Source organism: Mustela erminea, chromosome 15 (assembly GCF_009829155.1).
Source record: "Mustela erminea isolate mMusErm1 chromosome 15, mMusErm1.Pri, whole genome shotgun sequence".
Classification (NCBI taxonomy): Eukaryota; Metazoa; Chordata; class Mammalia; order Carnivora; family Mustelidae; genus Mustela; species Mustela erminea.
This window is the reverse complement of record NC_045628.1, coordinates 60,591,584-60,614,014: the sequence shown is the minus strand read 5'-3', so window position 1 is coordinate 60,614,014 and position 22,431 is coordinate 60,591,584. Positions and strand designations below refer to the sequence as shown.

Here is a 22,431-nt window from a genome sequence, read left to right as displayed (position 1 = left end):
ATCTCAGAGGTTTTTTTACTACATTGCATTTTTGGTTTATTACTAAAAAAAAGAGGGGATTGCTACAAATAAAACTGGTGTATTTACATGCAAATGTTCTCGAATGAATTTACATTAAGTCCAATTGAAATTTCTCTAGATTTCTGACAAAATCAGTGTTCTTAAATGTATGACATATTTTGTGTTAAATCTACAAATTAAAACAAAGTAAAAACTTTTCTATCTACATTTAAGTTGTAAATGGATGAGTATTTTAAGTTTTTGAAAAAACCTATGCAATCTTTAATCACTTGACTCTCAAAAAATATTAACTGTGAACCTTTGTAATAGACATCCTCCCCAGTTTCTGTGTTTTGCTGTTAGAGACAGGGTACTTAGTGTGATTCCCTCACATCCCCACTCCCTCCCTCCCAGAGTAAAACTAAAAAAAAAAGGATAGGTAAGGCCTGAATTCAGCAAACTATATACTTTGTACTGGTTATAATTTTCTTGATTAAATCTGAAATCAGAAACTTTAATTTGACTGAAGTAGCTAATTAAATAAAATCTTATCTTATTCTTTAAGCAGGTAAGTGAGATGACATTTTTAAGAATAGCCTTTTTTTAGGGGCACCTGACTGTCTCAGTCAATAAAGCATGTGACTCTTGATCTTGGGGTTGTAAGTTTGAGCCCCACGTTGAGTATAGAGATGACTTAAAAATAAAATCTTTACCCAAAAAAAACAGCTTTTTTTTTTAGCTAGCTGTATTGTATAATTGCATCTTCATTCTTTCCACTTGACATTATATGTTAGAAAGAAGGTTACAGAAAACAACTGTTTTTCCTTTAAGGTGCATTAATCTCTGCCAGACTTATTTGGATATTTTAATTGAATATCTGAACTATGTTCTTGGTTTTTTCAGATGGAACTGAAATCAGATTTTCACTTTCCTAATAGAGATTTAAACAAATTTAACGTTGTCTTTTCTTGCTTTGCAAGCAATATTTACTGCTTTTTGTATCACAGTTATTCATTTTTACAAAGACATATTCATCAACTCTAGTATTATTTATTGTTTATCTTCTTTCCTCAGATTTTGCCAGCATTATGTGTCCTCATATATCATACAGACATAAACGTAAGTAAAGTAGAATCTTAGATTTGGGATTTTGCTCTTGATGGGACTGGAAGGGTTATTTATTTTTTAGACTTTTGTAAGTGTCAGCATGTATTTTACTAACTTGTGAATCTTCCATAATGTTAACCTTTTTCAGAAATAGAATTAAGATTATATTAACTTTATATCTTAAATCATCCAGATAACAAAAATGCAAACTTCAGAGAAATCTCACATATGTAATTATTTATCTGTGTCACTCATATTATTTTAAGTATCAATATTTATAAAGGGTAAAAACTTTATAAAACACCTTCATATTTCTTTAAACCTCATTCGCTGGTTAAGAGTCCAACTCTTGATGTTGGCTAAGGCAATGATGGCAGGGTCATGGGATTGAGACCTCACTTGGGTTCTACATTGGTCTCCCTGCTTAGCCCTAAGTCTGCTTGTCCCTCTCCATCCCCCCTCTTGCTCTGTCTCTCTCTTTGTCTCTCTCAAGTAAGTAAATCTTTTAAAAAAATGAATCTCTTTTGATACTTTTAATAGGATTGATATTATGCCATCATTCTATAGAATAAGAAACTGGGCTTCAGGGAAAGATTAAATGATTCATCCAAGGTTGAAGAACTTATAAGAATTAAAGTTGATGTTCAAAACAGAGATCTTCTTAAAAAACAAAAACAAAGCAAAACAAAAAAAATTGAGATCTTCCAATGGCAGATTTTGTGTGCTTTGTGTGAAACTACACTGCCTCCCAGGACAACCTTTGGAGGTATATAGTATTGAAGAATATCAAGTATTCTTTTTAAGTTTAAGTATTCTTTTTAAGTTTAAATGCAAAGGCATTTTCAGGTGATTTGGTCATTATGTGAGATATAGTTAAGAATTTACTATATGTATTCTAGCAGATTTTTTTTTTTTATTAAATAATCTGAAAACTCCCCTTAATGTAGCAAAGCAAAATGTTATTTTCAAATGTATGTGTTTCCCAGAGCTATGTGTGTGATTTATCACTGGCATGAAGAATATGCATTTGCTAACATTGCTAACATTGAACCACATTTCTCTTATTCATTTTAGAACTTTAAGCTCTTAGGAAGGAATGTTTGTGCAACTAAATAACTTGTCATTTGTGCCATATTAGCCTGAAATGTCATAAAAACTAAGTGAAAGCTGTTTAGTCATATACTGTTCTATTTTTTAAATGAATATAAACGTGACTTAGTAAAAGTGAAAAAAGTAGTAACTATCTTAACAGCAAGAAGGAGTAAAATTATATCACAAAATGTATTTGTTGCTAAATTTATTTCTAAGCATTCCAACCGCAAGATTATAGGTAAAATAAACAAAATATCTGATATTGGCACCAAGACTTTTACCCCAGGACATTATGGAATTGATTACAGCCAGATGAAATCTTCTACCATCTATTGATGATCTTTATTTGAAAGCCAGGGGTATTGAGTTACAGGTATATTTGTCGAGTTGAACAAATACTCATGGATTAACCACTTAAGACTAAATTGTGCTTTGAATTGTAGGCTCAAAGATAAAAAAGGCATAGAGACCCTGCCTTCTAAGACCTTTACATTAGTAGCAGGTAAAAAGAGTTGGAAGGAATGAACTTTGTTGACAACTTGCTATGCCGAATCTGTTACTGTAATTTCCTTCTACCTTACTGTATCCTTATGTGATAAGTTTTATTCTCCTATTTTATTGATAAAGAGTTTAAAATTCAGTAAAGTAAAATAACCTAAGGGCCAATATGATAAATAAGAGCCAAAGCTGAGACTTGAAGCTATGTCCCTGCCCTGTGTGTTTTTTATAACATGATTCCATAAATACAGAATATGGTGTGAAAACAGAGTAAAAGTGAAATAGAGAAATGACCAAAATGCTAATTATGAGAGTGCATGTTCTCTCTGGCAACCAGAAAGCTTCACTGAGAAAGTAATATTTGAAACTAGTATCATGTGGAAAAAGGTGGTGGTAGAAGTGGCAACTGGGGTAACAAAGATGGATTATTTTAATAGCTAACATTTATTAAGGGTTGAAAATGTGCGGGGCATTACTTTAAGCACTTTTCATATGTTAACTCATTTATTCTTTATTAAAATGAGATTGGTACCATCATTATCTCCCTCTTAAAAATTTGTTAAAAGAGGCAGATAGTTAAATTATGTAATGTCATTCAGCTGGGACAAGTAGTACTTTGTCAAGTTGAAAAGTCATTTCAGGCATATGAGGAAAGATAAGAAAGACTCAGGAGCATACTTGGAGGGTTTGGAGAATACAGATAGTTAGTAACCCAACACATTTGCTGGGGAGTTAAGTTGCAGGGTTTTCAATCCTGTGTTGAACAGTTTTGGCTTTATCTTGTGATCAGTGGAGAGTCATTGAAGATTTTTAAATAGAGGAGTGATGTGCTTATATCTGTTATGGTCAGATAACTGAGAAGAGGTATGCAGGGTTTGGAATGGGGAAGGTATGAATGTAAGTAGGGGCTTATTTTACCATAATTGGTTTAAAGAAGGAAGGTCTAAGTTAGAAACAGTAATGATTAAGAGAGGAAAAGTTTGGGTGTTTAGAGATAAAATAAGTAGAATTTTGAGAGGAAAGGATCGAATTGAAGGAAAAGTAAAAATTACTTTGGTTTCTAATTTAGCAGTCCACATGGATAATAATGCCATAACCATCAGAAGGAGTAAAGCAAAAGGATGAGACTGGTAGAGAAGGTTGATGAGTCTATTGTAGGGCAGACACATTGATTCTGATTTACTTGCAGTTCCTCCATAGCAGTATTCTAAGAAGGAAAACTCAATATAGACTTGAGATTTATCAGTATTTAAGGGATTCATGAAAATATGGATAAAGGCCTAAAAGTTGAATTCTAAGAAATGCTCTGCATTTGAGTAGTGACATCAAGGGAGCCAGCAAAGCAGTTGTTAAAACTAGATAGATGGAAGAATAAATTATAAAAACAAAGAATGGGGGAAAATACAGCAGAAATTTAGCAGTGTCTGAATCACACAGCATCTTATATACCACCTTAAATATGTCCTTTTTATGTAGCTGATCGCAAACCAAAGAATAATGGTCTAATTTGTATTCTGGTTTAATGATTCATATCATTAAGTGGAATGTAGATTTTAGGGGGAAGTTGGAGTTGAGAAGACACATTGGTGGTGATTTTCTGGTGTGGATGAGAAAAGATTAGCACCAGTACTAGAGCTTAGATATGAAGAAGATAAGACTCTAGAAATGTTTCAGAAAGATAAGACTCTAGAAATTTGCTGGGTTTTATATGGGTGGTAAGAAAAGAGGAAGTCATACCTATCTTTCTAATTTGAGTTTTAAGGTGTAGGACACAACTGAAATCAAGAAGAGCAGGCAGAGGAATGAAATAGTAGGAGTGACTTGATTGATGAGACAGTGACTGGTGAGAATGCTGAGGAAGCTGGGTTGGGGTGTAGAGATAATTAGTTGGTTTATGGATTGCAATATGCCTATGTGATATTAGAAGAAAAACTAAATATTGACAGGACTAGAGACAAAATCTGGACTGATTCAGGTTAGTCTTTGTTTATTGCTCTTTAGTTAGTGTATTTCTTTTTATTTTATTACTGCGTTATGTTAGTCACCATAAAATACATCATTAGTTTTTGATGCAGTGTTCCAAGATTCATTGTTTATGTACAACACCCAGTGCCCTATGACCTGGCAATTGCACTACTGGGTATTTACCCCGAAGATACAGATGTAGTAAATAGAAGGGACTTACGTACCCCAGTGTTCATAGCAGCAATTCCACAATAGCCAAAGTGGAAAGAGCTGAGATGCCCTTCAACAGATGAATGGATAAAGAAGATATGGTCCATATATACAATGGAATATTATGCCTCTATCAGAAAGGATGAATACCCAACTTTTGCATCAACGTGGACAGGACTGGAGGAGATCACGCTGAGTGAAATAAGTCAAGCAGAGAAATTCAATTATCATGGTTTCATTTACTTGTAGAGGACAAGGAATAACATGGAGGACATTAGGAGAAGGAAAGGAAAAGTGAATTGGGAGAAATCCAAAGAGAGACGAAGCATGAGAGACTGTGGACTTTGAAACTGGGGGTTTTAGAGGGAAAGGGAGTAGGGGGATGGGTGAGCCTGGCGGTGGGTATTAAGGAGGGCACGGATTGCAGTTAGTGTGCTTCTTAAAGTTAATTTGCAGTTGCAGTAACTCTGTAGCATTTGGTTTTCCTGTCCTTTTCAAAGTTGTTTAGCCATGGCTTAACATGCCTAGACAATTTTGAGTGTTACCTAACGTTTGGTACAAATCTAGCTTATTGTATTGCTGGGGCAAATGAAATTAATCAGTTGTAGCAGATTGGTTATTGTGGAGACTTGATTGTTAGTGACACTTGATGATAAGCGTGTCAGGGATCCCTGAGACCACCCTCAAGTTCAATGAACTGCTAGAAAGAGTCACAGAAAACTGTACACTCATGCTTATCATTTATTACAGCAAAAGGATACAGATTCATTTAGGAAAAACTTCCAAGTTTTTTTCCTTCCTATATAGGGAAAATCCCAGCCCTTCCCATCTGTGTGTTCATCCTCTGTATGTTCTCTTTTACTACTCACATGGACTGCTTCCTTCCGACAAGTCTGGTTGCCAGATGTATAGGGGTTTTCCCCACAACAAAAGGCAAATCTCTGTGATACCATCTGGGTACCCTATAATTTAATTTGATTGTGACACGGTCTACCTAGAAAGAGTATCCGATCCCACAGGTTAAGCATTCATTTCTCTCAGGTCCCCCACCCCCACCCCAGCACTCACACTTCAGATGCTAGTTGCAAGCCCAGATTGTCACCTGTGCTTCTGACTAACTGGCTATAGATAGGAAGTTCCAACAACCCTGTCCTTGAGTTCAGTTGGGTTAATTTGTTAAAGTGGCCCACAGAACTCAGGGTAACACATTCACTGGTTTATTAAAGGAGATGATAAAGGATACAGGTGAAGAGATACAAAGAGCAAGATCTAGGAGGGCCCTAAGGGCAGGAGCTCTATCCAGGAAGCTCACTGAATTTTGTACTATTGGGATTTTTATGCAGGTTTCTTCATTAGGCGTGATCCATTATTAACTCAATTTCCAGTCCTTCTCCCCTCTCTGGATAGGGCTGAAAACTCCAAATTTCTAATCAGGGCTTGGTCTTTCTGGCAACCAGTATCCATCCAAGAGCCTACCCAGAGTCATCTAAATAGAACAAAAGATGCTCCTAGTTCTCTTACTACTTAGGAGTTTATAAGAGTTTAGGAGTCCTGTGTCAGGGACAGGGTCAAAGTCAGATACTAGAACAAGAGGTGTTCCTAGTGCTCTTACTGCATCAGAAATTAGTTTTAGGAGCTCTGTACCAGGACACAGTGCCAAGGATAGTCACTTATATATATAAATATATTTATACTGTATATGTATGTGTGTGGGAGGGGTGTGTGTGTGTGTGTGTATATATATATATATCTTACTATTTCACAAGATTAAAATCAACAAAGGCAAAAGGCAGAGGGCAGAGTTACAGAGAAACCAGTTACAAGCTTCCAGTTCTCCTCCCCCAGTAGAGTTGTAAGGACAGTGCTTTATTTTCCCAGTAGCCATGAGTGACACATATGAACACATGAAATACTGCTAACGAGGAATCTCCTGAACTGTGGTGTGAAGGGTATTTATTGGGGGGTCAGTCATATAAGCATGGACAGCCTGCATTACTGTCTTTACCTACTCAGTCTCCATCCCCTCTAGAGGACAAACTGATACAGTGTCGCCCACAACTTCAAACTAAAAGAGATATTCAACATAAAATTACATCGTTACATAAGCTATTTGCCCAAGATCTCAGGTATACAGTGTAATCAGACAGGATAATCCAAGAGTGTAGAGGTTATCTCAAAGGAGCTAATCAAGGGCAGGTCCTTCTTTGGAATGTGTAGGATGTGAGTACCCCTAGTCTTCTAAGTTACCCATTGCTGCATATAAGGATAAAGTAGAAGTACACACTTGTAACCCAAGTTAGCTCTGAAGCATGTGTGAATTTGACATTCCGTAGACATTCCACGGATACCTAATCTTCTAGGAAATGCTATACATGTTAATAGCAGTCTTCTGTAACAGTGCCTAACAGGACATTTTTTGTTAGCATATTTATTGGAGGTGACAAAGATCAGTGAAGGTCTTTGAGCTGATCTTATTCTTATTGGAAGACTTGGAGTTGCTGGAGATTTTTGTTTGGTTCATATGCCAGTTTTCAAGATTATTATCTCAGAGCCATGTAGAGTTGTCAGTCTTTTGCGTGTGTGCATATATGCCCTCTATTGTGTGTCTAGAGATCAGCTTTCTAGCAGTCTTGAGTATCTGATATACTAGCTGAAGTAAAAACTTTTAAAGCTTTTCTAGCAGAGAAAAAACCGGCATGCATAGTGAAAAATAATTAAAGTAGCCCAGGATTACTGAAGACTTTGTTGGCACATCATTAATCAAATGATTAGCTGGAAGAATATACTCATTGACTAGTAGTCACTGTAAAACCCAGATAGTTTAGCATTGAAATCAAGAAAAAGGGAAAACCGAGAAAAAAGAATAGTAGGGGGGAAGGTATAAGATAACAGAAGCAGCTTTCATGGGAAAAGGCAACAAAAAGTAAAATTACAAGCATCAGAGACATAGAGCACTCGCTGTTAGCCTGTAAGGGCAGGAGCTCTATCCAGGAAAAAAGCAAACTTTGATGAAAACAGAAGCTAGGGGTGCCTGGGTGGCTCAGTGGGTTAAGCCACTGCCTTCAGCTCAGGTCATGATCTCAGGGTCCTGGGATCGAGTCCCGCATCGGGCTCTCTGCTCAGCAGGGAGCCTGCTTCCCTCTCTCTCTCTCTCTGCCTGCCTCTCTGTCTGCTTGTGATTTTCTCTCTGTCAAATAAATACATTAAAAAAAAAATCTTTAAAAAAAAAAAACAAACAGAAGCTAGAGTGGCCTGATAATTGTGTGCTGTGAATTTTAAAGTTTTTAGAACTTTTTTAATACAGAATTTTTAGGGGAACTTTGGTGGCTCAGTTGGTTAAGCGTCCCAACTCTTGATTTTGGCTCAGGTTGTGTTCTCAGGGTCCTGAGATTGAGTTTTGCTTCAGGGGCTGCGCTGGGTGTGGAACCTGCTTAAGATTCTCACTCGCTCTCCCTCTGCCCTTCCTTTTGCTCCGGCACATCCATGCGCACTCGTGTGCTCTCTCTCTCTTTTCAAAAATTAAATACAAAAATTTTTTTACATAAAATGAAATTTTCAGTGAAGACCCAGTTATATTACCAAACAAAATTAAAGAGAGACTGGAAGTGTCTGCACTTTCACGAGGCCTAGGACTTAGCTGTAGCTTACCTTACCCTACCAGTTTTTCAGATATTGTTATGGAGATCCCACTGAAAATTATTAATTGGCCTCAGCTTAGAAACCTTAAATATTTTATTTTTCTAGGTATCCGAATATTAGAAAAAAGTGGTCTTCTGCCAGTAGTATGTGCCACATGATGGGAAAAAAGGTTACATTTTATTTAACAGCCTCCTAAAATACAGGCCAAGTCAACCAGTTTTGTGAACATGATTTATTCAAACACACCATTATGGATAGGTATTCAGACTATTTCCTGAATTTTGCAAATATAAATAATATAGCATTAAATAATCCTGTGTATTTTCATATTATTGGAGATACTCTTGAAGATAAATCCCTAGAAACAGGATTGCTAGGAGAATGCATTATAATTTTGTTACATACTGCCTAAATTCCTTGTCTTAGAGGCTGTGTTGTTTTGTATTATCCAACAGCATCATACAAAAGTGACTTTCTCCATAGGCTTGCAAATAGAATGTGATGTCACATTTTTAATTTTTGTCAGTCTGATAGGTAAAAAACTGTGTATCAGTTTTAATTTGCATTTTTTAAATAAGTGAAGTTGGACATGATTTCATGTATTTAAGGGACATTTTTACATCTTTGCAAATAGCCTGTTTTCATTTATTGCCTGTTTTTCTATCAGAGTTTTGTTCTTTTTCCTTAGCTTTCAAGAGTTCTTTATATATTAAGGGTATTAGCTCTTTATTTTGTGATACATATTTCAGATACTTTTCCTAATTTGTCTTTTGACATTGATATATTTTGCTATGCAGACTTTTTGCTTTTTATGTAAACAAATTTATCAATCTCTTCTTTTTGTTGAATCAAATTTGTTTCCTAAGTTAATAGATTTTTTTTATTATGTTAAGCGAATATCCATAAAATCCTGTTATGAGTGTTGACATCAAGAATGGGTATTGAGGGACACCTGGCTGGCTCAGTGGCTTAAAGCCTCTGCCTTCGGCTCAGGTCATGATCCCAAAGTCCTGGGATCGAGCCCCACATTGGCCTCTCTGCTCAGCAGGGAGCCTGCCTCTCTGCCTAATTGTGATCTCTCTCTCTCAAATAAATAAATAAAAATCTTTAAAAAGAATGGGTAGGGGCGCCTGGGTGGCTCAGTGGGTTAAGCCTCTGCCTTCGGCTCGGGTCATGATCCCAGGGGCCTGGGATCGAGTCCCGCATTGGGCTCTCTGCTCAGCAGGGAGCCTGCTTCTCCTCATCTCTCTCTCTGCCTATTTGTGATCTTTCTCTCTGTCAAATAAATAAATAAAATCTTTAAAAAAAAAAAAAAAAAAAAGAATGGGTAATGAGGGGCATCTGGGTGGCTCAATCAGTTAAGTTTCCAACTCTTGATTTCTACTCTAGTCTTGATCTCAGGGTTTTGAGACTGAGGTCTGAGTCAGACTCCCCGCTGGGTCTGGAGCCTGCCTAAGTTTCTCTCTTTCCCTCTCCCCCTCATACCCCCTTAAAAGAAGGAATGGGTGTTGAATTTTTCAGTGTCTGTGGAGATAACCAGGGTTTTTCTCCTTAAATTGGTTAATGTGACATATTGATGATATTTCTAAAATTGAACCATCTTTGCATTTCTTTTTTTTTTTTTTTTTTTAAATACTGATTGATTGGTTGATTTTAGGCGGCAAGGAGAACATGGTGGGGGAGGGACAGAGGGAGAGAGAGAGAGAAAATCCCAAGTGGACTCCCCACTGAGCATGGAGTGCCATGCAGGGCTTGATCTCATGACTGCAAGATCATGACCTGAGCTGAAACCAAGAGTCAGATGTTCAACCAACTGAGCCACCCAGGCGACCCTTTGCATTTCTTAAACAATTCCACCTGATCATCATACACTGCTTTCTTAGTGTGGTTTGGGATCCTGTTTGCTAATGTTTTATTTAGAATTTTTGTACCAGTATTCACGTAAGTGATACCGGTCTGTGGTTTTACTTTTGTGCTATCTTTATGAGGCATTAATATCATGTTTTTATTGCTTTTTATTGAAGTTTAGGTATTAACATTATGGTACTTTATTTTTTTATGCTCTAAAACAATTTATATAACATTGGATCTATCTGATCTTTGAAGAATGGTAGTGTTGCCCTTGAAACTTTTGGGTCTTAGTACTTTGTGGGTTAATTCCTTGATGATTTTCTTTATCTTTGCTATGGAAATTATCTTGCTTAAACTGTCTCTCTTTTCTGAGGTCAATTTTTTGTAAACTGTTATCCTAGGAAATTAATTCATTTCATCTAGATTTTTAACTTTACTTCTATGCACTATTTATTGTTCTTTTATTTTTAGCCTTTTTGAATTACTTAATTTTAGATGTGTCTCTTGTACACAGCATAGAACTGGGTTCTGTTTTGGGAGCCAATTTAAGAATCTTTTTATTGTTTATAGGTGAGTTAATCCTATTCATATTGTTTGATATGTTTAGTTTCAACTCTGTCACATTATTTTGTATAGTATTTAATGTGTGTTTGATTTTTTATTTAGTATGCTTGACAGACAGAGATCACAGGTAGGCAGAGAGAGAGGAAGGGAAGCAGGCTCCCTGCTGAGCAGAAAGCCCGACACGGCTGAATCCCAGGACCCTGGGATCATGACCTGAGCCGAAGGTAGAGGCTTTAACCCACTGAGCCACCCAGGCGCCCCTGATTTGACAGTTTTAAATAGTATTTTTTGACTCCTGTCTAATACCTATACAATAATTGAAGAGCTTATTCTGCTTTCTTTTCTCTTGCCTCATTCTCCCCTTTTTGAATCTGCTTATCTTTTGCCAAATTTAGGAAATTTTATGCCATTATTTCTTTAAATATTTTTCAGTTCCACTTCTCTTGGGACTCTTTTTTTTTTTTTTTTTTAAGATACATTTATTCAGGTCATGATCAGACTATTACATTTAGCAATCAGCAGCATGGGTGCAAAAAAAAAAAAAAAAATCTACATTAAAACCCTCTGTTGGAATACTTTACAATTTCCACAGAACAGAAACTACAATAACCTGTTAAACAATTAGTCACAAATACAGTCCTTGCCCCCTGAGTATTGTCTAAAACAGGTCTTCTTGTTTAGTAGTAGCTAAACAAGCTACTACTAGTAGCTAGGCCCTGCCACCACTGTGCTTGGGTGAGTTCACAAATCTGTTGTAACCTGTAGCTTCCTTGTCACTTTTCTGGCTCTCCTCTCCTGCTAAGCTTCGTTTTCTGGCAGTTATTAAAACCTTCTACCACTGCCGTAGCTGCTGCTGCTGCTGCTGCTGCTGCTGGAACCACCATAGCCACCTTGTTTTGTGGTTTGGCAGAGTTTTGGCCTCCACCGGCGTAGGGGCCAGAGCTTCTGCCTCCAAAATTTCCTCCTTTCATGGGTCCAAAATTTGAGGATTGATTGCTGTGATTGCCAAAATCATTCTAGCTTCCGCCACCTCCATAGTTGCTTCCATCGTTACCAAATCTGTTACAGCCATCACCACCGCCACCGTATCTACCACCACCTTGACTGCCACCAAAGCCACCTTGACCAGTGAAGTTCCCTCCACTACCAAAGTTGTCATTCCCACCAAATCCACCTCCACGATCACCTCCAAAGTTTCTAGAACCACTTCAGCTTCTTTGGCTGGATGAAGCACTAGCCAGCCATCTCTTGCTTTAGAAAGGGCTTTCCTTACTTCACAGTTGTAGCCATTCACAGTATGGTATTTTTGAATGAAAGTCTTGTCTACAGAGTCATGGTCTACAGAGTCAAATGTTACAAAAGCAAAACCCCTCTTTTTGCCACTGCCTCGGTCAGTCATGATCTCAATCACTTCAATTTTCCCACACTGTTCAAAAGAATCTCTTAGATGATATTCTTCAGTGTCTTCTTTAATGCCATCAACAAAAATCTTTTTCACAGTTTAGTGGGCACCAGGTCTTTGAGAATCTGGAGATAGCCCTCTTTGGTTCCACAACTCTTCCATCCACCATGTGTGGCCTTGCGTTCATGGCTGCATCCACCTTCTCTACAGGGGCATATGTGACAAACCCAAAGCCTCTGGAGCACGTGGTATTTGGATCTCTCAAAACCACAGAGTCCGTAAGCATTACCCATTGCTCAGAATGGCTCCTCAAACTCATTGGTTATTTGAAAGTTCAAACCTCCAATGAAGAACTTCCACAGCTGTTCAGGCTCTCTGGGAGGCACTGACTTAGACATGATGGCAGTGGGAAGGGAACTTTAATGATGCTTACTCGGTGGCGCACTGGCAGAAAGTTCTCTTGGGACTCTTGATGGCACAATGTTCGATCTTTTGTTACTGTTCTATAACGCTCATGAAGTTTGTTTTTCCTGTTACTCAGATTGGGTGATTTGTATTGATCTATCTTTGAATTTGTTGATTTTTTTTTCCTTTTCTCCATTTTACTAGTGAGTCATTCTAGTGAGTTTTAAGTTTGGATTACTGATTTTTTCAACTTAAAATTTTCTGTTTGAGTCTTCCTTATATCTTTTATTTCTTTGCTAAGATTTCCTATATTTGTTTGTTTTAAATATATTTGTAATTGCTCACTGATGTATTTTTATGATAGTTCTTTGAAAATCTTTGTCAGATAATTTCAGTATCTGTGTCATCTCGGTATTGAGATGTGTTAACTGTCTTTTCCCTTTTGGTCGAGATGTTCCTGGTTCTTGGTATGACAATGTAAGCCTGCACATTTTGGGTGTTATGTTATATGACTCTGGTTTCTGTATAAATCTTGTTACCTGTTACTGCCAGACTGCGTAGTAGACAGGCTTTGCCCATACACACAACATCTGCAGACACCCTTCAGTAGGGTGGCCTTAGTGCTAGGTGGGATTGTAGGTGCGTTCAGCTCTCAGGCATAGCTCCCTTCTGGCCTTCCATTTTTGAAGTTGCAATATTTCTATTTTTGCAGAACATACACCATTTGTAAATTATTCTTCCACTCCTATCCCATGTTTATTTTAGTCTATGATTTACAATGAAATATTTCTTCAGGCATCTCTTAGTTGAATGAAGCTCATCCTCTGGTATAGAAGGCATCAGCATATTTTTCTGAAAAGAACAGATAGTAAATATCGGAGGCTCTTGGAACCACATGGTCTCTGTCCCACTAGTGTGACATAGTTTTACCTAGGATATATTGCTTTTAAACACTTAACTCTCTCTCCCTCTTCTCTTCTCTGAAATCTTACATAGGCTTAGGGCAGGAGGCCCAAACAAAAACTAGATTTTAATTTTTTCTTTTCTTACAGGTAATTTGAAATTTGTAGTAGTCTCTGACTCCTAGTAATGCTGAAGGTGTGGACTGTATTTGTTTATTTTTATGTTTTTAAGATTTCATTATTTATTTATTGAGAGAGAGAGGGAGCATGCAAGCAGGGGGAAGAGGCAGAGGGAGAAGCAGACTCCCCACTAAGTAGGGAGCCTGATGTGGGGCTCAATCCCAGGGGTCTGAGATCGTGACCTGAGCTGAGGGCAGATTCTTATCCAACTCAGGTGCCCAGGTGACCCCACCCAGACGCCCCTCTGCCTGTTTTCCAATTCATCTGTCTGATATATAAATGCAGAAGTTAGTGTAGACGTTGTCTCAGACTTGTCTCATTTTTTGTGGAGAATGGTCTGAGGTAGGCATTGAGAGAGTTCTCTGCTGCTGAGTAGATTTATCAGGTAAGCAGATGCTTTTGCCACCAAACTAAAAAATAAAGTGTAATTACTTTTTATGTTACCACCTCTGAGGTATGTTAATGTATTTTAAGCATTCAAACAAATACCTAAACTGGTAATTCTTTCTTACTTTCTTTAGATTCTTGTAGATACTGTTTGGGCTCTGTCATACCTGACAGATGGAGGTAATGAGCAGATCCAGATGGTTATTGATTCAGGGGTTGTGCCATTTCTTGTGCCCCTTCTGAGCCACCAGGAAGTGAAAGTTCAAGTAAGTATCTTATTTTTCCTACTTGTATAGAATTGTGTTTTTTATATAACCTGTTAACTTGAACAACCAGGCTCCAGTTCTGTCTTCCATATTTCTGTTTAAGGTATGTACAAGATCTGCACATATCTTCCATATTTCTCCTCTGTTTTACTGAACCTGATTTTGTTGGTTTCCAAATCTTTATCTCACCCAGATTCTTTGCAGTGTTTCAGAATGACAATAGCCAATTGTGCTCGAGGTCTTAGCTCCCCTAAGAACTACCTTCAAGCATTCCATTGCCATTTTAACCAGACAAAATTAAAATGTATCATCTTCTCCGACAAACCTGCTCCTCTTTTTTATATCCCCTTTGAGTAGACAAACCTGCTCCTCTTTTTTATATCCCCTTTGAGTAGACCACATAGTCCACGCTTGAAACGATGCTTCCTTTCATTTCCCCGCCATACAGAATCCTGTTAATTCTTATTATATAGCTTTCAAATCTGTCTGCCCCTTATCTATCTATAGCCACTGATGTAGTTCAAGACTCTTTTTTTCCCCACCAAATAATTGCAACAGCATCCTAACTGCATTTCCTTATCTCTCATTTCTCCTCACTTTAATTAGGGGTGGGTGCCTGATAGAGATACTCATTCCACTTCTGCCAAAGTGACTGTCTAGATGGAAATATGTGCCCATTACAGGCCTTTATTAAACTATTTCTGTGGTACTAATTAAGTAATAATTTTAAAAATAGCTGCTGTTAAAATGAAACTTTACTTTTTAAATTTTCATTTCTTTTTAGTATTTGAATCTTTTCAGCAGTTTTTCACACAATTTTTCTATACATTTCCATTTTTTACAAGACTTGTTTAAAATTCAAAATTGCCTCTCAGTTCTACATAGTACTTTGTCTAAGAATACATTAAGTGCCAATCATTTACCCCTTGTATTTTTACATTTTCTCAGGATTGTGAAAAATAAAGAACCTGCTTCATCATAAACAAATAAATTTATAGTGTTTTTTATCCCCACCTAGACAGCAGCACTCAGAGCAGTTGGCAACATAGTGACTGGTACTGATGAGCAGACCCAGGTTGTTCTCAACTGCGATGTCCTGTCACATTTCCCAAATCTCTTATCACATCCAAAAGAGAAGATAAATAAGGTAAGGCCATATAATTGCCTCACTGGTTCATTTCTTTCTTTCTGTATATTTCATTTTTAACTGTTCCCTTGTTTTCTGTTGATATTTGTTTGATCATGATTGTCTTCAATACCACTATAGTTAAGATGAGAATTATTTCAAATCACCCCTGCAGTTATTTTGTTATAAGTGCTCCCCTGATAAAATAACCAGTGTTTTTATTAAAATAGATTGGGCAGTAGCAAGAGTCAGTAAAGTAGTGGCCACTAAGCGAGAATACATACAAAATCTCTCATTGGATGGCTGGTATCTTTTATAAACAGAGATCATAATTTAATCTCCCTGTGAAATTAGGTTGGACCAAAAGAGGCAGTGCTTAAGTTAAAGGATCAAAAAGTCTTTTTTAAAATCTCAGAGTTGAAATACAAACTTAATTGTTAATTGTTAAATATATACTTAAGTACTTAATTCCTTTTATGTCTGCATTATTTCACATTGCATAATTTTTTTAAGGTCCATCCATGTTGGAGCATGTATCAGAACTTCGTTTCTTTTTATTGCTGAACAAATATTCCACTGTACATATATATATATATACACCACATTCTGTTTATCCATTCATCTGTTGATGGACATTTGGAGTTTTTCTACCTTTTGGCTGTTGTGAATAATGTTGCAATGAACACTAGCAAGCAAGTGTCTATTTGGGTCCCTGCTTTCAGTTCTCTTGGGTATATATCTAGGAGTAGAACTGCCCAGTCATATGGTGACTCTATGTTTAGCTTTTTGAGGAACTGCCAAATTGTTTTCCATAGCGGCTGTACCATTTTACGTTTCCACAAGCACTGTATGAGGGTTCCAATTCCTTTTTTTAAATTATTATTATAGCCACCCTAGTAGCTGTGAAATGATGTCTTGTGGTTTTGATTTGCATTTAGTCTGATGTAGTTTTATCTTCCTGAAATGCCACCATCCCCAAAACCAACATAACTGATCATTTCTTCTGTGTCATAGCTATATTTATATAGTTACCCAACTGTAATTTGACAGTTGGATTCTTAAGAAAAGTATGTTGTCAAAAAGCGTATTTTATGAATACATTTGTTCCAATGAAGGGAAAGAAGCCAGAGTCTTTTAGACTCTGGGCCAGTTATTTTTACTGTAGAAATTTCAATAATATAGGTGATTTTTACAGCTAAAATGTATTCCATAATTGGAAACAGAGCTGAGAAGTGAGGAAGCCGGACAGAAGTGGGTGCAGAGAAGTTCTGGCCTGTGATCGATATGCTCTAAGTGAAGGTATCATGGGGGAAAGAAAAATGGTTCATATAGTTACCTACTCAGCCTCAGCAGCCAGTTAGTCTCCTCAGAAGTTTTTCAACTTGAGCATTTGTGTTATTTGCACTTGGGATAAAACTCTATTGTATTCCCTCAGCATTTTTAAAAAAAGATTTGTTTATTTGAGAGAGCACACACGAGTGAGTGTGGTGTGGTGGCAGCGGGGGCGTGAGAGGCCAAGGGAGGGAGAGAATCCCAGACTCCCCTCTGAGTGCAGAGCCTAACATGAGGCTCAATCCCAGGACCCTGAAATCATGACCTGAGCCCAAATCAGGAGTCAGACACCTAACCAACTAAGCCACCCAGGCGCCCCATATTCCCTCAGCATTTTAGTTTGAAATTTTTCAAATCTATGGGAAATTTGTAAGAATAGTATCCCATATACTCTAAACACTGATTTACCAGTCCTTAACATCTTACACAATTGGATGGCAAAATATTTATAGTGAACTTTTTTAATTGTAGAAGAAGAGAAAACATTTGACACTGAAATTGAAATAGAACCTGCTGGTTTGTGACTTACAAATTCTTTAAGGTTATAATGAAATTTGTTATATAGACCCATTCCAGACTAATCAGGTACTTAATTTCTAAATATGTCTCCCAAGTAAATATTTTTATAATAAAACAATTCTCCTTTCCTAGAAGTTTTCACAGACTATTAGGAAATTGAGTCTTTTATTTATTTCTGTCCTTATCTTTTTAGAGGGACCTTAAGCACCAAAAAATGTAAGCTGCATGAGTTAGGGTTTTTGTTTGTTTTTTTCAATGCCTTATTACCATTGTCTAAAATAGGGGTCTGTGGGGCGCCTGAGTGGCTCATTGGGTTAAGCCTCTGCCTTCTGCTCAGGTCATGGTCTCCCAGAGTTTTGGAATTGAGTCCCGCATCGGGCTCTCTGCTCAGCAGGGAGCTTGCTTACCCCTCTTCCTCTGCCTGCCTCTCTGCCTACTTGTGCGCGCTCTCTCGCTCTCTCGCTCTCTCTCTCTCTCTGTCAAATAAATAAATAAAATCTTTAAAAATAAGATAATTGGCCTGGCTTTTATAGACATATGTTTTATTGGATAGATAAATGCTAGGTTATTGGGGTCCAAATATTATGGGTAGAAGTTTGGTTTATAACTTGTTTAAAATGAGAGATTATGTGTCACCTATTTGCTTTTTGGATACATTCCCCCTAATGGAACTCAAGTGATTTTGTTATAGTATATGTAAACTACATTAAAATAAAAATATAAATGCATTAAAAATAATTTTTCAAACAAACGTATCTTGTATTTTGTTCAATTATAGGAAGCAGTGTGGTTCCTTTCCAACATAACAGCAGGCAACCAGCAACAAGTTCAAGCTGTAATAGATGCGGGATTAATTCCTATGATTATTCATCAGCTTGCTAAGGTCAGTGGTATTATAAGTTTATCATGTACATTAATATATTATAACCAAGATTTTTCAAATAAAGAATTCGTGTAATCGTTTCTTTTTTAACCTTCAGGGGGACTTTGGAACACAAAAAGAAGCTGCTTGGGCAATTAGCAACCTAACGATAAGTGGCAGAAAAGATCAAGTGAGTATGGAGAAACTGTTAGGATTGTTAATACTGAAAAGTATACTGCTCTTTTTTATGTTTAGGAGCTGCGGATTGTTTATAAGTCCTATGCTGTGTTCTTTTGGGGGAAAAGATAATTATATGAATAAAAATGTTTCCTTTGTTGCCTAGGTTGAGTACCTTGTACAGCAGAATGTAATACCACCATTCTGTAATTTACTATCTGTGAAAGATTCTCAAGTTGTTCAGGTGGTCCTCGATGGTCTGAAAAACATTCTGATAATGGCTGGTGATGAAGCAAGCACAATAGCTGAAATCATAGAAGAATGTGGAGGTAAGAGTGGATTGAAGAAAAATAGTTGAGCACTGGAATGCTGAAACAGTAGTTCCTTTAAAGACAGCTAATTAGGAAGAAAACTGTCAGGAAACACTGCCGTTCCATCATCAAAGTATGTCGCTGTCCTTTGTTGCCATGTTAGCATTCCAGGAAGATTTTCCAGCAAGTGTTAATCCATACTTTGGAAAAACTGGTTGTGAAGGTCATTCTGTGCCTTCCTAGAGGTTTATGTTGCTTTTTAGGTAACATAAACACTCCTCCTGAAGCCATAGTGCCTGAAAGCAAATTCAAAGCTGGAGAACCACTATAGCAGAGAAACTTACAAGCTTTGTTAAACTTAGAGTCCGCCACACTGAAACACTTCTTTCATGTTACACCTAATATCATGTGATTCTTTGGACCATACTTTGTGAAATGCTGTTCTATATTGTTGACAAAGGCTAATGATTCCAGAGTCATCTAGATATTTTATTTCAGTCTTAGATTGCTAGAGCTGCATGCTGAACTTACTACCACAGAAGTTACTTTGACATTTTAATGAGAAAACTGTGATTTCAAATTCTATATTAATTATTTCTCTGGTAATGACATATGAAATATATTTTTTAAAAGTTTTATTTTTAAAGGTACCTGTTCATTATGTACTAAATTGCCCAAACCTTAAATTAACTCATTCTGTTGTGATGTTTTATTTTCTATATCTTGTTATTACATGTAGTTATACTACCCATTTTATTTTTTAAGAGAAAGCAAATGTAATAGCATCATAAAATATTCGGACTGAAAGTATTCTCTTAATAACAAGAAGAAATTATCCTAGAGATGTTAAGGAGTTTAATCTATGGTCATAGAAGTAGATCTTCATACTATTAATTCACTGTTCATTCTGGTTTTAAGATATTTTGAGATAATTTGAAATTAGCATTGTAGTCTAATACAGAACAATTTACCTCCAGAGAGTTTAAACTGCAGAATTGTAACTCTTCAGCTTTTTATCAATACAGTTGTTTTGGTCTATGGGAGGTATAGTTATAGTTAGGATACACATTTACTTAGTATTTTATAATTATATAAACAACTTTACATCCATTATCTTTGTCACTTATAGTCCCATTTTTCTAGGTTTTATATTACTATGTAAAGAAAAAAATGCAACTGTTTCAAAATAACCTAGCTAAAAAGACATCTCAAGGAAGAATACTGTTAAGGATTTAAATTTATAGACTTGTACCTCTGATGCATGGAGTAAATATATTGAGAATAAAAATGAAAGCATTCTACAGTTCTGGAAAATTGTTTCCCAGTTTCATTATGGTTATAGGAGATAAGGACCCTATTTAATTACTTCAAAATTTAAAGCTTTGTCTTCTGTTTATATGAGTCAATCATGAAGTTTCTGAAAACTTGTTATATAAAAGTAGTAACATTTGGAAAACAAAGGGAAAGTTAAAAATTACTATATGAGATAGTGTGCTTCCACTAAAACAGTCTGGGGAGGCCTTGGTTCAAGGTCTGTCACTAACTTGCCACGCAGCCAGCAGTAAATCGCTTTACATCTCTGGACCATAGCTTCCTTGTCTGTCAGATGGAGTGCTTAGGTGTTTTCTTAAACCTTCTGCCTCAGATACAAGTGTACTTCAGGGGTTTGTAGAGAGAAAGAAATTAGTGAAATACAAGTCCTCCAACCAGAGAAGCTCAGAGTTTTATCTGTTTTTTAGAAAACTGTTATCTTTGGAGAGTGGTGGGAAGGTGTTCTGAGTTCTTTCATATTTTCCGTGGTGAAAATGAACAGTTTTTATTTGTGTCTGCTTAATTATTAGATATTTTTGTTTTTATCAGGCTTGGAGAAAATTGAAGTTTTACAGCAACATGAAAACGAAGACATATATAAATTAGCATTTGAAATCATAGATCAGTATTTCTCTGGTGATGATGTAAGTATGCATTATGCCTGGATGTACATTAAAACCTATACATACTGTAAGTTTGCTAAGAATTTTCCTTTTATCATTAATACGACAAGTTTATATTTCTATCAGATATTCTTGAGGTGGCATTCTCTAATTATTTTTAATAATCTAAATTTTTAAAAAGTAATGATTGTTTTCCATCAGTGAGTTTTTTTCTTTTTTTTTTTAAGATTTTATTTATTTGACAGAGAGAGTGCAAAAGGGCGGGAGGGCCAGGGAGAGAGGAGAAGCAGACTCCCCACTGAGCAGGGAGCCTGACTCCCAGCTCAGTCCCAAGACTCCAGGATCATGACCTGAGCCAAAGGTAGATGCTTAACCGACTGAGCCACCCAGAAGCCCATCAGCCAGCTTTTAAAAAAAAAAAAAAATACTGTGTTTGAAACATCATTACAAGGTAAAAATACAAAAATAGGTCTTTGAGGGGCACCTGGCTGGCCCAGTCAGTAAATCATGAGACTCTTGATCTCAGGGTTGAAAGTTTGAGCCCCATAAAGATTACTTTAAAAAAAAAAAACAAAAACCAAAAACACGTCTTGTTGCATTTGTAATCTGTTAAATGGGAAGAAATAGTACAGTTGACTCTTGAACAAGTGTTTGAACTGCACAGGTCCACTTATAGGTAGTTTTTCTTTGGTTTTTGGTTTTTGTTCTTTTTTTTTTTTAAAGATTTTATTTCTTTATTTGACAGACAGAGATCACAAGGAGGCAGAGAGGCAGACAGAGAGAGAGAGAGAGAGGAGGAAGCAGGCTCCCTGCTAAGCAGAGAGCCCGATGTGGGGCTCGATTCCAGGACACTAGGATCATGACCTGAGCCAAAGGCAGAGCTTTAACCCCCTGAGCCACCCAGGCGCCCCTGGTTTTTGTTTTTTATGAATACAGTACAGTACTGTAAATGTATTTTCTGGAGCACTGGGTGACTCAGTTAAGCATCTGACCACCTCAGGTCATGATTTTAGGGTCCTGGGATCAAGCCCCGTGTGGGCCTCCCCACTCAGTGGGGAGTCTGCTTGTCCCTCTTCCTCTCCCCCTGCTCATGGTCTCTCTCTCTTTCTCTCTCTCAAATAAATAAATAAAATCTTCCAAAAAATATATTTTTTCCTTCTTAGAATTTTCTTAATAATATTTTCTTTTCTCTAGCATACTTCATTATAAAAATACAGTATATAGGGGCACCTGGGGGGCTCAGTGGGTTAAGCTTCTGCCTTCAGCTCAGGTCATGATCTCAGGGTCCTAGGATCAAGCCCCGCATCGGGCTCTCTGCTCAGCAGGGAGCCTGCTTCCCCCTCTCTCTTCTGCCTGCCTCTCTGCCTACTTGTGATCTCTGTCTGTCAAATAAATAAATAAAGGCTTTAAAAAAAATAAATCCCTTTAAAAATACAGCATATAATACGTATAATATACAAAATATGTGCTAATCAACTGTTTATGTTTATCAGTAAGGCTTCTAGTCAACAGTAGGCTTTCCATAGTTAAATTTGGGGGAGTCAGAACTTATACTTGGATTTTTGACTCTGCATTGGGGAGGGCTTAGTGCCCCTTGCCCCCGTATTGTTCAAGGATCAACTGTAATTATAGAAATGATGTGTGTTCAGATAGGTAAAATAAATCTACAGGTACAGAAGCTTACGAATGGACTAGGGATGGG

General features: G+C 36.9%; 1 protein-coding gene across 1 annotated transcript in view; it reads left to right on the top strand.

The window, feature by feature from the left end:
- Positions 1–22,431, top strand: part of KPNA3 (karyopherin subunit alpha 3) — a 102,386-nt gene that overhangs the window by 76,760 nt on the left and 3,195 nt on the right. The window contains exons 10-16 of the mRNA XM_032314470.1: positions 1,075–1,119; positions 14,337–14,468; positions 15,487–15,615; positions 18,224–18,328; positions 18,426–18,497; positions 18,651–18,813; positions 20,656–20,750. Of these exons, the coding sequence (XP_032170361.1) occupies positions 1,075–1,119; positions 14,337–14,468; positions 15,487–15,615; positions 18,224–18,328; positions 18,426–18,497; positions 18,651–18,813; positions 20,656–20,750 (741 nt within the window). The remainder of the gene's footprint in view (positions 1–1,074; positions 1,120–14,336; positions 14,469–15,486; positions 15,616–18,223; positions 18,329–18,425; positions 18,498–18,650; positions 18,814–20,655; positions 20,751–22,431) is intronic.